This window comes from Poromitra crassiceps (assembly GCF_964638095.1).
Source record: "Poromitra crassiceps genome assembly, chromosome: 7".
Taxonomy (NCBI): Eukaryota; Metazoa; Chordata; class Actinopteri; order Beryciformes; family Melamphaidae; genus Poromitra; species Poromitra crassiceps.
In genome coordinates, this window is record NC_139628.1 from 38,103,876 (window position 1) to 38,121,389 (window position 17,514).

Here is a 17,514-nt window from a genome sequence, read left to right on the forward strand (position 1 = left end):
TTCCCATGATCAACGTCTCCTGTAACATATTGAGTTCCAAGTCCATCCTACGCTGTATATGCGTAACAGTGAGATATAACATTTAGCTAGATATCTCTTATTCATAATATACATGTTCTCATTGAGACTATAGTTTCATTTACTAAATACAACGGAGTGATCTATGCTTGGTTTACTCATTGATTATCTCAGCTACTATCTGTTACATAGCCTGAAAATAAATAAGATAATCCAATATATATAGATGATGGATGAAATGGAGTTAATGCACTCATGGCATTAGTATCACATTACACAAACTAGAGAAGACATACCACAACACACTATACTGAAGCTATACAATTTCATACAATTTTTATTGCATTTCCCAATATTATATCAGAATATATGGAGCAAATACAGAAAGGATACATGGACGTCGTATCTGCCCATTATTAAAAAGAGAGTATTTATCATGAAGCAATGATTTCAAACTGAAATTTTGGCTAGGTTATAGACATTTCATTTAATAACCATATCTGCATTATGCAGGATTTCATACCAAACACTTAACCAGCTGATTTAGCTGATTAGCCTAGCCACAGAGGGGTTGCTCGCAATTATGACCACCCTCCATAGATGCCATTGATACTGAAATTCCTCCACGTTGTTGTACTACTTAAGTTTGTTTCATCACCACCTGTGGATGCTGAAATCAATCTCATGAACATCTAAACCTTTGACCACATCAAAAGGTCTGGAATGATAGCCATGAAACATGTGTCGATACTAGGGCATTCACGACTACTGAATTTTAGTAGTCATCATCTAGTCCCACAAAGTAGTCGATTAATCGCGGGAGATATAACATATTTTTTTCAGCAAATAAAAATCGACAAATTCTCGTTTAAAAAAAGAGCCAGTAAAGGGTTAACTAATGTAGGCGGGACCAACCTGGGGGTATGTTAAATAGCAGAGTGCTGATTGGCTCTGAGAGACTGTTTACAAATGAGCTGCTAAACCCCAGCTACTTGTCTGAGCTGATACCCAGTTTGACTGCAGTAACAACGTAACAGGAGTCTTTCCCTCTCTAAATACCTTCAATTCTGTTTATTTAACATGGCACAATGTAGAAAATGATTCTTCAAACAAACCTATGTTCAATTTATTTATTTATATTGTTTATTCCTAACCATAAATGAACGACTAGATGACTATGATGCACAGTGTCGACTAGTGGTTTTGTCAAAGGGGAACTGTCCTCCCTCTCTGAGGGCCTAAGATATGCTAAAAAATAATATTTAAAAAATCACTTTTTCTTATTTTATTAATTCATAACTTGACAAACATCATGTTTCTGAGGAAATACATTAAAATGGCCTATTCAGTTTGTGTTGAACAGTGAAGGGTTAATGAAAGAAGGTTGGTTGCTTTAAATCCAGGGCCAAAGTCATGATTGGTTGATTTAAATCAAGGGACAACGTCATGATTGGTTGCTTTAAAATCCAGGGACAAAGTCATGATTGCTTGCTTGAAATCCAGGGACAAACTCATGATTGGTTGCATGGAGGGGGGTTTGCGGCGGTGCGGTTCAGAGGGCCCAGGCATGAGGGTCACGGTTCGCTACTGGGTTTTGATAGTCGACTAGTCTGTGAAACCAAACCCGTAGTCGATACTGTGAGTGCCACTCAACACAACACTGCCCATTCCAAGTGGGCAAGTGTGTGCCGGCTGCAGAGACAACACAGAAATCAGTTTCTCTTTTGGTGCTGCTGAATGAGCTGAGCTACACTCGCACATCCAATTACAACTTTGGTAATATCTCAAATTCCACGCGTCCTTTTATGAATAATGAATTGGAAGCAATGCAGTCGTAGAGTATAGTGTTTTTTTGCTCATTCACTGTCTGAAGTGGAGTCTTCCTGGCACGGTGGGGGCAGTAGTGAACTGCTTCGAGCTGCATTTCCCTGTTTCTTCAGGGTCTTCAGGCACTTGTCGAGTCTTTTGATGCACAGCGTCACGTCCTCCCGAGTGATGCCTATGGCTGAGGCAGCGTTGAGGTAGGGGCAGGGGTAGTCCTCCGAGTGGGACATGAAGCCGCGGAATGTGTGTCCGCTTATGGTCTGCTCCTTGCCCAGCGGTATTACCCTAGAAACAAAAACACAATGATGATTTTGCACAGCAGTGAGCAATTATTTATCACGCTGGGCATTTACTGCAGTGTGTGAGCAATTATTCATGATGGGCAACATGAAGAATTCATCATTTTTCACAAGTATGGTCTGGCTTAAGGTTGGGCTATTCCTATTCATACACAGATACTTTTATTAATAATTCGATTTTTAGGGAGAGCAGAGACACAATTTGTGATGCTATGCGCACGTAGGATGAAATCAAGGCAGTATCCTACTCACTCACTCAGAAGAGATTTTCTGATGGGCAATAACATCTTGTGAGTCAGCAGGGGGTTCAGAGCAGATGCACTTCTTATCTAACCTGACGCTGCCAGATGGACGGTTTAGCTCCACATTACATTTCACTAAACCAGTCGATCTCTTTAGATCTCGCGAGGTTATCCATCTTGCAAGCAAGGTTACTTCTTATCTTGTTATGTGCAGAAATTTACTAAATGAAATCTTGTAAAACTAAGCATTCACAAGCACTTACAAACTCTTAATTTAATAAACTATTTTACTTAAAAAAAATGAATGCTCAATTTCCTCTTTATACATTGGGTAAAGAAGGTGCAATCCAGCTTAGGATGCAGCCCCTTCGCCCACATCTCTCTCCCTCTGTAAACATCTACAATCACATTTATGGATAACTGTAGGACAAAAACAAACACAATTTCCTACAAGTAATTCTCAGCGAGTGTGCCTTGACAATTACACAGGAATCTTATTTCACTGTAAATATTGTGTGGTCTGAAGATGAAAGTGTTACATTTGTAAGCTTTATGACTGCATTTTGTTGCGTCACATCGGTGTGATCTTGTATATTCCCAACAGCTTTTCTTGCACAACACACATTTCCCATGAGGAGGATTCAGGTGCTATTTACATTACCAACAGTATTGCAAATTGCTCTACAAGTATATGGGATGGCAATTAAGGCTACATTCACCACGACTGGAATGCAGACCGTGTAGAATAAACCAAAAATGAAATATGGATGTAATTCTGTGGCAAATCTATATGATGGATCACATTTCATGAGTCTGCCAGACCCGCAAATTTACGTCCATATTCGATGTTGATTCTACATAGTGCTCATTCCAGTCGTAGTGAATGCAGTTTTAAAAATACAATATCATTATCGAGTTACACTGAGCAGTAGCATAGGACATTCCTGACAGGAAGAGTATATCAACTATTGCTAGTTGTTGTCTCTACAGTGTTATAAGCCTTATTCAGCAACGAACATCTCTTTGCTAACTCTTGCTGATTTCAACACAAAGCAGAGCTGAGAGACATGAGGCACTGCGGCATTATCTGTGAACACGTTGCAGCCTCGAGTCTAAAGCAGTCCTCTTCATAAGACAGCCAGTGTTACTCTGATACATCTGAAAGCTCAAATTAATACCACTCTCATTCAGAGATGTACAGTGTGTTCAAGTGAAACACTGGTCTACTCTCTACTGTCTTACCGAATGGAGTTTCAAAGTGATCTGCAATACTGTTACAATGCCTCTGAAGTTTGGCACGGGTGCATCAGTGTCAGCACAGTTTAGACTCACTTTAATGTAAAAATCAATTACTGGCTAGCTTTTGAGCCTATGTGTATGAGGGAGACCATTACGGGAGTGAAATGCATTATAATGAGCTGTACAGCTTCTGTTAATCACTTATCACTGATCCAAAAAGAAAGGACAGCTACATTCTTAGGTGGGTGTTTTTTTTTTTTTTACGGTCCGTCGGTCATCAGAGCAGTTGCGACCCCACAAAGTAGGGGTCCCACCATCTGGAGGCTATTCCTTTGATGCATTTATAATGAAATCAAGCCAGCAGTCCATTTACTGTCAATCTGAACAAAACAAAAACAATCAGAACAGAATGACGCAAATGAATCATTCATTGTGTTATTAAAATATTTACGCTCAAAAACTATTGTGGAAAAAGATGTGGAAAACATCGCTCTATGTGGACTTGGCATAGGCGGCTGCTGGATGGTAATGGAATCGTTCTCCTAAATTAGGAGATGGCCCTGATAGGATGGACAGTCTAATCATCTAAAGTGGCTTCTGCTCTTCCTTATCCAGCAGCTGATCCGCTGGGTTTGTTTGCCACCGCCAAGTTCATCCTCGTGTTTTTAAACTCATTCTCGACTTTTGAGACCCCCCCCCCCCCCCCCACACACACACACACACACACACGCCATTGTCATCTCGCCCCATTTGTGAACCCCTCTACTAACTCCTCCCCTTCTTGTTCTCCCTCTCACCTGCAGGCAGATTGTGGTCATGCCCTGCGGAAGTGTGTGTCTTCCTACCTGGCTCCCGACACCTGCCGGGTGAACAGCATGGAGCCCAGCTGAGTCACTGCCTGGTCACTCTCGGCCTGGAGACCATCCAGAGACATGGCTGGAGGAGAGAGCGGTGCCACATCCATGCACCCAACACACAAACATACACACACATGCACACACACATGCACACGCGCACACACACACGCGCATGCGCACACACACACACACACACACACACACACACTCACACGATGAGTTAAATCTGCAAGAAAAATCCCAGAGTGAGCACAACTCGCAAGAATAGACTGCCACCACAATCTTAACTGTTAATACGCAACGCTCACTTTATTGTTTAAAACTGACATTTTCTACATTGTCAAAGCATTATGAGTTCACTAAATATCACGGTAAATAGACTGAAAGTTCCCTAAACATTACAAAAAGTAGACGTATAGCTGAAGAAAAAAAGACAACTATTAACAGTCACAAATGTGCATGGCCTTGTGTGGTGTGCTTATAATATGCTGGGAGCATATAATGTATACACTGTACATAGAAGCGCACCTGTGTAACACCTGGCACCCAGTGCAATGAGCTTACCCAGAGAAATGGGGTTATGAGGGGTGTGAAGCAATCTCCCCCCATGTGCATAGGCCAGACTCTTCAGCTCCTCAGCCAGGTAGGAATACATCTCCTTCAGGCGGTGCAGAGTGCAGACACAGAGAAGAGGCATGGAGAGAGAGAGAGAGAAGCAGACACAGTGGGCCACAGAAAGGAACTATAAATAGTGACACAATGCTGGCTCCACGCACTGCCACAGCCTTATTTTAGCAGCAGCAGGCTCGCTTTATTGCTAATCGAGCAGATCTGCCCACAAGCAGGTCCCATCCCCCATCCCCTCCCTCCCTCCCCTGCTTCCCCTCCAAGCCTCAGTAAGTACAGTAGCTCCCCTGACTAAGCTAGAATTATCAAGCGGCACGTCCTCTTCCTCTCCAGCTCTGGTCAGGATCTTTGCTCGCGTCACACATCCACCTCCGGGATCAATTAGAAAGACGTGAGGGGAGGCTTTTAGCCTGAGATTCTAACTACAGTCAATTGCTGACAATGTGTGTGTGTGGTTTGGAGTCCCTGCAGAATACAAAGAAAGGAGTGGAGGAAGACTGACGTGGGTGGATTGAAGTGGGTGACGAAGGGGTTGTGACACTTGCAAATGTTAGGAGAACGGAGGAGGGAGGAGGTTGCATAACGAGAGAAAATGCTGTAACAAATGGCTGTGGTTTTGTTGATGGCTGTGTGGCTGGTAGCACAAGCAGCTGCAAGTACGCCAGTGCAGCAGCAGCAGCACCGAACAGAGGGTGGGTGCCGCCGCTATACAATAGTGCTGCTCTGCTGACTCATACTTTGCGTGGGAACATCAAGCAGGAAAATATCTTCTCTGGCATGAGTGGAAAACAAATAGCCTTTCCATGATGTCTGTCGTGTGCCTAAACGCTCCCTTGTGCTATATTTTCCCTGGAGGACTGGTAGTGGTGGAGAGTGAGTGCATGGCCATGACACTGCAGACAATAAGTGTGTGCGCGTGCGTGTGTGTATATATATATATATATATATATTATATATACACACACACACACATACATATATATACATACAACATACATATACAAACATAATGACTAAATCCTATGCTTACCGGGGGTATGTTTGAAAAAACGACTAAAATAAACACAATAACCCTAACCTCAATTAACCGATCTGATCTACCACAACAGAATGTAATTTGATGTTGTAATTTTTATTCGTATTTCTTTTCTCTCTCCTTTTATTTGTTTTCATTGAGATTTGTTCCATGTTTTGTGATTTTAGTATTTTTAGATTGTTTTAATTGTAAATTAATCATTTGTTACATGTATTATATGTCATATATTATTTTTGTTGTGTGTGGCCAGGAAGAGTAGCTGCGACGTCGGTGGCAGCTAATGATCCGAATAAACGAAGACTATGAAAGACAAAAGCACACGCCACCACTGCCATCCTTATACCAGGGAGCCAGTTATTTTCAGGATATTTTCTAATATGACTGATATAAGACTGATATTACATCAGGTTCATGAACCTCTACAGATAAAATGACGGGGGCTTCCAAAATAATAATATATGCCCATGGGGGGTGGGGGCGATATCTGCATGGTCTGAATTATTCAAAGCTGCTGACTCCAGGCAGGGGGGGAATGTGAGGAAATCACTCAGTTCTGCAGACACTATGGCAAACTGGTCCGGTACATGAATTATGTACAATCTGGACCGACAGAAATCAATACGCCTTGACGGCCTCAGGTCATGCGAGAGGCCAGAGAAATTTCCTACACATATTTCTTTGCAAATGGAGCGAGGTTTAAGTTAAAAGCATTCTGGTATTGTATGCCATCCCGTAAGAAATCACATTTTTAGATAGCGGTGAGTCATGTTACACGGTGTCCAATTTGGAATTAGCCAATGCTCAAAGGATTTCACTAATGGAACACATCGGGAAAACACTGCAAGATGTAATCTATCTTAAGTCATTCCTATAAATTCCCCACCTTTAGCATCTCAAGGTCAAACAAAGAAAAGTATTTAACTGAAGATTGACTGATTCATGTCCAAAAGGTTTAGATGCCATGAATCTTTTGTGTGTTCAATGGTCTCAGCCAAAGCTTCAGTATTTCTGCAGTCTCTGAAAGTGTGCGCATTAAGACATAGTGATAGAGTACATCAGGTGCAAGCTGTAATAATGGTGCAGTGCCTATACCATCTGAAAAGTAGGATGCTGCATTCTGCTTTTGAGTGGGGAGCCACCAGGGGATATTTTTTGAAACTCCTGGATCAATTTGATCTCGCTAGGCCTTCCTCGCCCCTCTATGAAACGCACGGCTCACTAAAGTCTACAGACTCCGTCTAGGCGTCTACAGTCAGAGTGGACGCACGCTCACCTTTCTTTCTGACAGGAGTTTCCTATAGCCACTGGCTCCCAGGGTGAGAAGGGTGATGAGGACATCAAGGGAGGGTGAGGCCGAAGCTCGACCTGGACACAGCGGGCAAAAACACACCCTGCCAATTACCGTGGAGGTGCAGAAGAGTGACTTTGTTAAGTGGCCAAATGAACAAGACAAGGTTGGAATTATAATGATGCATAAACATCGGTTCATTAAGTGAGACAAAACTCTTTAGGTCAAAATTAAAGGAGAATGGAATGAAGAAGTGGTGAAAGAAACCTCAACAGCAGCATCTTTAATACTAACCTGGGTACATTTGGCTTATCTCCTGTATGAAGGACTCATCAAAACCAGCTATTATGGCGCCACCTACTGGAACCATAAAGTTCTTGTCCAAGCTCTGTACGAAGGCATCGAGTCTTCCAACACGAGCTCCCTGACAGAAGACAGTTCAATAAAGAGTTAGTCATCCGTCTGTCGACAATGAGCAAACTACAAGCATTTTAAATAGGTGATAGTGACAGTGACCACATTTAGAAATGTTCATTTATAGTCAGTCGTTTTTATTTTTTTTATTTTCTCTCTCTTGAGAAATAGATTCAGTGTCATGTAAAACAAACTGAGTAAAAAACCAACACCTTTCACAATTTGAAACCTTTCTATCCACCTTATTTTTGGCGGCCATGACGCACCATGGGTGCTGCTTCCTTCTGCTGTCCTCTTCCCCGTTACGTCTAGCTTGACACAACACAGCCCGTCGAATGTACCCGTCTGTAAACGGTGCAGCTGAGCTGATAAATGCCGACTTGTTCAACGAGCAACAGGTTAGCGGATGTGATAGATAACATTATTAGGCTACATTCCCAAAACTTTTGTGACGAGCCAACTTTTAACGTCGGAGTTCGACAAGGAAATGCGATGCGAGGAGGCACGCGCTGCAGTCATGGGCTGCAGTGCAGAGTACTATCCAGGCAGCGTCAAGCCACCGTAAACACACAGCTGCTCACGTTCTAGACCGGATATTGCTCCCAGAATTATTTTACAGCGGGCCTCACAAAAATAAGGTAGATACGGTCTTACAAAAAACATAACCTAATGATATTTCTTTACAATACATTTTTATGGTGCAATGTCAAATCAATTGGAATTCTGTGTAGATCATTGTCAGCATGCTGAGATTGGCATTTGTACCAACATTCCAAATGCAAACATCTGACTGAGTCAAGTATGCAAAATGAATGTTTCGTAGGGAGGTTTGGAAATTTGTGGTACCAACCTGTTGTATAAGGTGCATGCATTTGGTTGACTGTACCCCATAGGCATTGTTAACAATGTGGGGGATGTTATATTTGGCACACACAGTGGCCAACTCCTCTAGTCTGGAAGACAAGACACGACACTAGAGTTACTTTCAGAAATGCTAGATACGTCCACGTCCTGGGGCAAATTAACTAGTTACATCTGTTTCTAATCACACAATGGTTTGTTAAACAATTTCTTTAAAGCCTTACCCTGCTGAGCCACAAGTGCACATTATTCACAACAGTTTAAATATCACCACTACCCGCTGTACTGATGGTTGTGACAGCGTTTGAGGACTTTCAAGTCCACAGAGATACAGCTCGCATGCTGTCTGACGCTTTGTTCACATCTTATGCATCGCTGGGTTGACAGAGACCAGAAGCTGTTCATTCCCGAGGAGAATGACTGCCGCACAGTGACAGATTAGCACCTCTCTGTCAGCTCCACTAGCCAATAGACACTGCAGAGCGCATCATCATTCAGAAACCTCATAAAGGACTTTTTTTTTCTCCGCATTTCTAAGAGGCCCCACCTACCTGTCAGGGACCCGCGGGGCGAAGCAGGATGTAGTTGAATGAACACACAGGATGTTCTCTGCTCCAAGCTCCTCAATCTTGCGCTCAACTGCCTCCAAGTCTGTCCGCAGCTCGTCTCCCTCCAGAACGTTCTCCACCACCACAGGTTCAAAGCCTAATCACAGATGAATAAAACAGCCACAGATAGGAGTCAAACAGAGCTATGGCCCTCGAGGGTGTGTGTGTGTCTGTGTCTGTGTGCGTGTCTGTGTGTGTGTGTGTGTGTGTGTGTGTGTGTGTCTGTGTGTGTGTGTGTGTGTGTGTGTGTGTGTGTGTGTGTGTGTGTGTGTGTGTGTGTGTGTGTGTGTGTGTGCGTGTGCGTGTGCATGCAGGTGTGGAAGACAAAGATCAAAAACCGTAAAAACAGAACAGGAATGATCAATTGTCATGGAGGTTAGATAAGAGGCTACTCTGTGTCCCAAGCCAACCTCCAAGCCATGCCACATTTGTATTTGTTAAGGATTTGCACTAACATTGGTTCCAGCAGTAGTAGCTCCACTTTGACTTTTAAAGAGCGATGGGCATTGAAACCTATATCTAACTGATCATATGCATTCATTCATATGCTCCATGTATGCTCCAAAAATGGATTGTAAGGTTAAATGTTGCATTCTTAGAATAAGATATCAGGTTTCCTATAGCCTAGCTTTTTTTGTTTTTTTGTTTGTTTTTTGGGGGGGGAGCAAACATCATATGAAATTCACTTTTATTCAACAGGGATATTTTTTAAACCATTGTTTCAGAACTAGCAGTATGAGAAAAAAAAGTTTCGATATTACAATAAGTCCCACTGATACACCAGCTCTTTGTCTTGACTAACAGGAGAGAGAAAAAACCTGCTGCTGCATTTCAAACACCAGTCTAGCTCAGCTGGATCCCTGTGTCTGTGCATAGGATGTAAGGATGACTGGGGGGAACAGAACAGCCTGGGATGAGCAGTAGATTCATGTTATTATCACCTGTCTGTGCATAGGATGTAAGGATGACTGGGGGGAACAGAACAGCCGGGGATGAGCAGTAGATTCATGTTATTATCACCTGTCTGTGCATAGGATGTAAGGATGACTGGGGGGAACAGAACAGCCGGGGATGAGCAGTAGATTCATGTTATTATCACCTGCGGTGATCATGGCCTTGAAACAGGACTTCTGGTCGATGCGGGGCCAAACAATGAAGCGAGCCTTGGGCCTCCGATGACGGAGGGTCAGGAAGCACAGAGTCAAGCTCATTCCTGTTGCCATGGGAACTACGAAGCAGCTAGCCGCACTCCGCACCCCTGTTATGCATCACAAACACAACATGATTTAATTTCTCCATCTATGACTACAGTTTCAAACTTGAATAATAAAGAGTTATATTTTCCTCCAGTCAAAGACTATATTTTGTTTAACTCAAATAGCTACAATTTAAAAAAGACAGCAGGATGCCTTCATGTAATTGATAGTATTTGACTGCCTTTGCTAAAGAAGGCTGCATAATAATATAATATAATATAATATAATATAATATAATATAATATAATATAATATAATATAATATATAATACTAATGTACACACCTGAGAGCTTTAAGATGTCCAACACAACTGAGTTGGTCAGCTTGTTAAGCAGACTGGATCCTGCTGCTTTGGGCTGAACAGCAGCGATGTCACCTGACCGACCTATGCCATGGATCAACCTGCATGAAGATGCACAGGTCCTTATGAGAACAGCCAAATGTCACATTTGAAACATTTTTGCAAACTGTATAAAAGGGACAAAACTAATCTTTTATTGCAGATTAGTCAGAAAATTTAAAGAAGAATTTCTAAATACTGGTCTTGGTAAGAAACTGGTAAACTAGAAAAACCTTATAGCCACAGAATAAATTTACTACAATTTGGCTGCTGGTTGAATAAGAAACATATTTAATAGGATACATCAGCAGGATAAAGTTACAGGTCCGGTATGCCATTTTTAACTGTATAAAACATGCCTCATGGGTCTTTAAAACAAGGTTATGAATTGTGTTGCAGAAAAAAAACTCAAATTCATCCTCTGTGAGACTTCTCTATGTGCTCTATCGTTCTCATTAACTATGCACCGTTTTGATATTAAGATAAGATGAGATGGTAAGAAGATCTGTTGGGATAGATCCATCTTTGGTGCAGTTGATTATTTTCTCCCATTCTACACAGCTATGCTACAGTCAACATGGTTTGGTGGTCTTCCACCTTCAGTTGGTGGAGCGGAGCTGTAAGCGGGCAAATTAAATGAGTGTTACTTTGTGATGTCACAAAATCACGCAAGTCAAAATGGCTCGTTTGGGGGCACTTTTTCTTTACATGGCTGGTGTGGCTTTATCTGGGGACCATGTGTTTTGATACTTACATGATGTTTATATAGCACGCCCAAGTCCTTTATGAGCAAAGAACCAAGGAAATCTTGTTTTACACAAGAAGTGATGCACAATTAATTGAATCGCAATCGCAATGTCAGCCTGTGCAATTATATAATTGCAAAAGTCCGCAATTTAATTAAATAAATATATAAAAATCATCAGTTGTTACTGGCAGTGAAAACAGTAGGCCTACTGTACATTTTTTATGCTAATTTTATTGTGTTTGTTTGAGTTGAGAAATACACATTATCAAAGTCCTCAGATCTGTGCATTTTCCTTGATAACCAAGCAAGTGTAAACTCATGATATTATTTTGTTTATTATATCGCAATATTCTCCACAATAATCGCAATATGACTTTTTCACAAATCGTGCAGCACTATGTTAAACTTCATGAACCTGTAATGGCGCCGAGCCACAAGGCTGGATGCCACTCTGCCCTCCCTCTCTCCGACACCGCAGTTGCCCAGGAAGTTATTGCTGTCCATGACAGCCAGCTCGCTCAGGAAGAGCTCCACGGTGCTCTCACCCCATCCTTCCTCCGGACACTTGCCCTGCAGCGTAGAGGGAGAAGTGTGAATGTGTGTGTGTGTGTGTGTGTGTGTGCATGTGTGTCTGTGTGCGTGCGTGTGTGTACACACACCATGACAGTGTCAAGCTGGAGGAAGGCTGCCGATGTTACCTGTTCCAGTAAGTGTCTGATGAGCTGCTCGTGGCTGCGGCGTGCCTGGGTGCCCTGTCTGATGTAGGAGGGTGACACGATCTTCTCGCTCAGGGTGAAGTTCTCGCTGTTCATCGTTGTAGGGAAGTTGTAGATTCCGCTTATTTTGTGCTTAGGTCGGAACTCGATTCGCGTCTTTCCAGCTTTATTAGAGTATCACAGGCAGAATTAAGGCAGCAGGTCAACTACGTGGCAGTTGAACAGAGAATCTGAAAGCTAGTGGGCAGAGAGAGATGTAGACCTAGAGTAGTGCACAGAGAGATAGATACACAGAAACATAGCTTATTTATACTTTGGCATGTATGACACAGATGACATCACAGCAGCAAGTATGACATCACCGACGACATCATAGCAACAACTATGACATGCTACAGTGACATCATCATTGGGTCGCTGGTTTGAATCCGGCCTATGGTGTTTGGTTTCATCAGTCGGCATGAGAGGGCCTTTTCTTCACCCCTCAAAGACCCCTGGATTCCACCATAGATATAGGATCCCATGTTGAGAACCACTGAATCGAACTAGCCAGCTACAAAGCATCTAACATTAGCTATAATGTTACCACCAAAGAGGAAGTAAGTGTGTTAGTTGTCCACCTGCTCCCCCAATTTACATGGCCGAGTTTGTTAAACATACAAGTAACGTTAACGTTAGCTAATAGCTAGCTAGTTGTCAACATGTAACGTTTAGAGGGGGTTGTTGAACTGTATTTGTTTACCTTGGTGACGTTAGCTAATAGCTAGCTTGCTAGCTGCTCTGCTAACCTAAACCAATGCTTTCACTCAAACAAACAAGCCGAATAACCTCGACAGGACAGTTTTTATTTCTGGCCATCGCCGTATCGTCTTACCGTATTCCTTGATATTCTTCACGCGTTTTCCAAGTGAAAATTAACTTTCACCACCGGAGAAGAGAGCAGGAAGCGATATTTTTCCCAGGATGGCGAAGGCATGACCCGCCCTTCTCTGCCTATGATTGGCCTAGCGTCAAACGTTGTTCATCCAATTACATTCGCTCATCAGATAAATGAGCATCCTGACAAGATTTGCCCTCTAACCTACTTCTGCGTATGGCGATCGTCATCGACAAGATGGTTCTTCTGGTCCAGAACCAGACCGCAGCTCGGCTGGTCCAGAACCAGAACCAATACGCCTACTGAACTTGATCGTTTTTGACAATACTACTTTTTCAGCTGTGCACTTCTGCAGCCCTGGAAGGTGGACCACTGCGGCGGGACCAGTCACCATTGAGTAACTCCTCTTGTTCAAACGTTACAATCTTTGATGGGGGATCGCTTACGTCATGCGATCACGTGACCTAGGTGAGCATGTGCCATATTGCATGTCTGGCCCACTGGCCCAGTTCAGGCCCAGGAAAACCCTGAATCACTACTGAAAAAATTATGAAGAAAGCCTACAATGTGGGTTCATAAACTTATGATTCATTGCTCATTTTTAAAGTATTAGCGAGGCACAATAAATAAAAAGCAATGCCTATCATGATTCATACATTCTTAGAATGCTTGGTTCCATCGTTATCATGTTGTGTTATAGACTAGACTAGGCATATTTTAAGATATATGCTTTACTCAATGGCATTTAAATGTGTAGCTACATCCACATTTTCTTTAATGATACAAATCCTATAGGCCTACATGAGACTATACATGACCCATTTCAGCTCAAATGTATGAGGTATTAAATGAAAAGAAAATAAGAATAAAGGATTTGACAGACAACAGTTTTTGATCAGAACCCAACAAAGCAGTTTATTATCATGGATTGTCATAAAACAAAAATGCAACATAGGCTTAATTGTGTATGAAATCAGAATCTGTGTGTAAACACACACACACACACACACACACACACACACACACACACACACACACACACACACACACACACACACATTGGCTGTCATTTACACATTTCCCTTTTTTCCTGTGTCTGTGGTTCATCATGTGAGCTCCCCGTGGTGTTTGCAGGTAAAGAGGAGAGCAAGATGGCAAGTTGGTGGCATAGCAGGGCCTTCACTTCAACAGCTATGCCAACATCTTGCCTTCTTTCGTCCGCCCGATTTCACAGCAGTTTCATTCATGAATTCAGGGGGGTAGTAGGAATTCAGGGGGTAGTAGGAGGGAGGAGGAGAGAGTGCAAACATCTGCATAAAATCAAAACTGGCTGTTCAATATTATGTTGTTTGTGTTGATTGGAGCCTGTCTGATATAGGCTCGTAAGTGCTTTGAAGTGGTTGATATATGCGGCAGCAATTGCATACAAACCCCACCTGAAACACATAGGCAGGCATATTAAAATAGCCTAATAATAGGCTTAATAAATATAATCATGGGCTATTAATAGCTATTTGGATCACGGTTACAGTCTTAAAACCCATAAAAGAACAGAACCAAACTCCCCTTCAACATGGGTCCCAATAAAATCTCAATTTGTAGAAAGAAAGAAAAAAGAAAACTTGGGTGAGGCTTTGACAGAGATCCCCCCCTTGGATTAAAGATTAGAGATTAAATGTTGATCAAAGTAGTTTCAGTCCCGCCTGCCGGGTGCTGCTCTGCTCATGTCCATCATCAAACCTACCTGTTGAGGTGTGTTGAACAGGAAAATATGTCCAGATATGCCCTGGTCTTTGTCCTACATATAGGCTATATATCCATCTGTCAGTTGTGTCAAAGTAGCATGAGTGAGGAAGAGATAGCCTCTCAGTCTGCCTTCCACCTCCCACTTCTTCTGCTGTATCAATGTCCAGAGTGACTGCATGTCGTCGTGTGCAGTGGGCGGGTGTGTTTGGGTGGCGGGGCGGCACCTCTGGGCGCTGACTATGAAAGCGACTGGCCTACTTACTTTATACAGGAACCAATCTGTCTAAAACAGGCAAGAAAACACATGCTTGAATGCTTCAAACTGATGATCACCGACAAAGAGCTATAGCCACAATAAATGTCACAAGACAACTTTAAACTATCATGATACTACAGCTGCTATTAGGTCAAGAATTATACCAGAAAAATCCTTTAGCAATACAATAAAGATATAATAATAATAATAATAATAATAATAATGTCATGAAGCACATCTGCCAAGCCAATAGGGATATTTTACAGTGATAGGCCTACCATAGGAAATACAAAAATATAACAAGGTCACTAAACTCTCTGGAGCCAATCACTGACAGACTACGTTCTATTATAGGAATATTATAGTGTTACCATTTAAGATTAAAAAACAACTCCAATAAGGTCACTAAACTCACTACTGACTACAGATACTATAGGAGTTTTTCAAACACCAACTTGCCATCTCCCGAGCAATAAGCTGTGGCTGGACCCTGCCTCTGTTCAGGCTTCTCCTCCTGCACAAGCTGAATGGGTGTAGTCCATAAAGCGAAGTGGCAGCACCAGGCAGATGTGGAGGGAAACTTCTTGCCAACATCTGACTTGCTGATCCACACACAAAATAAGCCATGAGTGTAGGATCTTGTTCATTGATGAATCACAGTGTGATTCAAAAACAGTCTAGACGAAAAAGACAGGGCCATCCAAGACAGGAAACCTCTGCAATGATTTCTGGTCCACTGCTGGTTGTAGTAAACTATACTAGATTAGGCTACTTTATGAGAGAACGCTTCCCAAACCTCCTTTTATTCTAAACTGTTTCATACATTCTTTAGGTGTTGCTGCTGCTATTGTAGGTCAGTAGCCTATTAGACCAGAATTGCTTCAAGAAAATTACCACCTCAATTATTAAAGAAGCAGAAATTCTTTACCTTTTCTCTCTTACAGGGGGTTATATCGCTCAATTACAGCTTTTAGGTGTTCCTCATGTATGCACCTAATTTGGTTTGTATTAGTAAGTGTTCATTATTGTCTCCCTAGCCATAAACTGCAACATGGGACGTCCTGGTGACTCAGTTGGCTAAACTTTGGGCACACGTCATGTATCCTGGGAAGTGACATGTCACAACCCCACCCCCAACTTCCTCACTCTCCCCACTATGAACTTTCAAATAAATGCTAAAACGCCAAAAAAGTGATAAAAATAACGTTCAGTCAAACATGAATCAGCCTACAAAGCCAATCTATTCTATGCTTTATGTACATCAGCACATAAGACCACAAAACCTCACATCACAATGAGTTTTGTCCTTCAGTTTCTTTGACAGAGATTTCTTCATATAATTCTTTCATTCCAAACAATAGACAATGACAATGTTGACTTTAGCACCTTTGACATTGACATTAAATTTCAGAATGACTAATTTCCGAAGGAGTCGACAAAAAGCCACACCTGACAACTCCCACATAGCAAATAGTTACAAGACAATTAAAATTTCCATTACATAGAGTGAGTATTTCTTTATCATGGCTACAATATGGTAAATAGAAATTGTATGTTAATCAATCTTAACTTTTTTCTTCAACCTTCATTTGTTTAACCAGGCAGTCCCATTGAGATGCACAATCGCTTGACTAACAGAAGTTGTAGCCAAACATGTAACAATGTACAAAAGCAGAATACAATCAAAGAACACAAACACAGTCCCATAACAGGAATAACAAAACTGAAATCTAATGTGTTAAATCAGATCGTTACTCAGATAAACAAGATACAAATCTGACACTCTGCATGTCACTGCTGGTAAATATGTTGAAACGCAGCATGTCTCTATCCAGTGGCCCTGCAATGGGTCGAGTGCTAAACATGTATTGTGCTTATAGAAGTCTGTATTAAATGATGTCATTTTCAACGTGCATACATGTCATAGCCTAGTGTAGATCCCTCAGCTCAGTCAGCTGTCAGATAGATAGTTAACTTGAAAAAAAATGACTTAATTTGCTAGGAGGGTCTTGTTTCTTTAAGAAAAGGTCATTGAAGTTACAGTTTGATGTTAACACCGGTGTGTATAGAACCAGGAGGAGATAAACTGGTGGAGTGTTTCCCCTTGGGTCAGCAGGATCTCTTGGATAAGAGAAATGGCTCCTATATGGTCTAGACCAGAGGTTCTCAAATGTTTTTCAGCCAAGGACCCCTTACAAGATAGAAAATATATCGGGACCCCCTCATTCTGATTTGTGATTTTGTGCTAAGCTTAATTGTTT

General features: G+C 41.9%; 1 protein-coding gene across 1 annotated transcript; it reads right to left on the reverse strand.

The window, feature by feature from the left end:
- Positions 1–524: 524 nt before the first annotated feature.
- sepsecs (Sep (O-phosphoserine) tRNA:Sec (selenocysteine) tRNA synthase) lies at positions 525–13,299 on the reverse strand. The gene is made up of 12 exons (XM_083640458.1): positions 13,249–13,299; positions 12,357–12,538; positions 12,074–12,228; positions 10,854–10,972; positions 10,413–10,571; positions 9,257–9,410; positions 8,695–8,797; positions 7,725–7,854; positions 7,416–7,507; positions 5,044–5,137; positions 4,468–4,558; positions 525–2,127 (listed from the first exon to the last, which is right to left on the reverse strand). The coding sequence occupies exons 2-12, from the start codon at positions 12,468–12,470 to the stop codon at positions 1,875–1,877; spliced, it is 1,464 nt and encodes a 487-aa protein (XP_083496584.1). The 5' UTR covers positions 12,471–12,538; positions 13,249–13,299; the 3' UTR covers positions 525–1,874.
- Positions 13,300–17,514: the final 4,215 nt, after the last annotated feature.

Coding starts and splice junctions, on each gene's coding strand:
- sepsecs (XM_083640458.1), bottom strand. CDS start 12,470: ATGAACAGCGAGAACTTCACCCTGAGCGAGAAGATCGTGTCACCCTCC. Junction 9,411..10,412: donor CAAGGCCATGATCACCGCAG/GTGATAATAACA, acceptor ATCTGTGATTAG/GCTTTGAACCTGTGGTGGTG. Junction 7,855..8,694: donor GCATGCACCTTATACAACAG/GTTGGTACCACA, acceptor GTCTTCTGTCAG/GGAGCTCGTGTTGGAAGACT.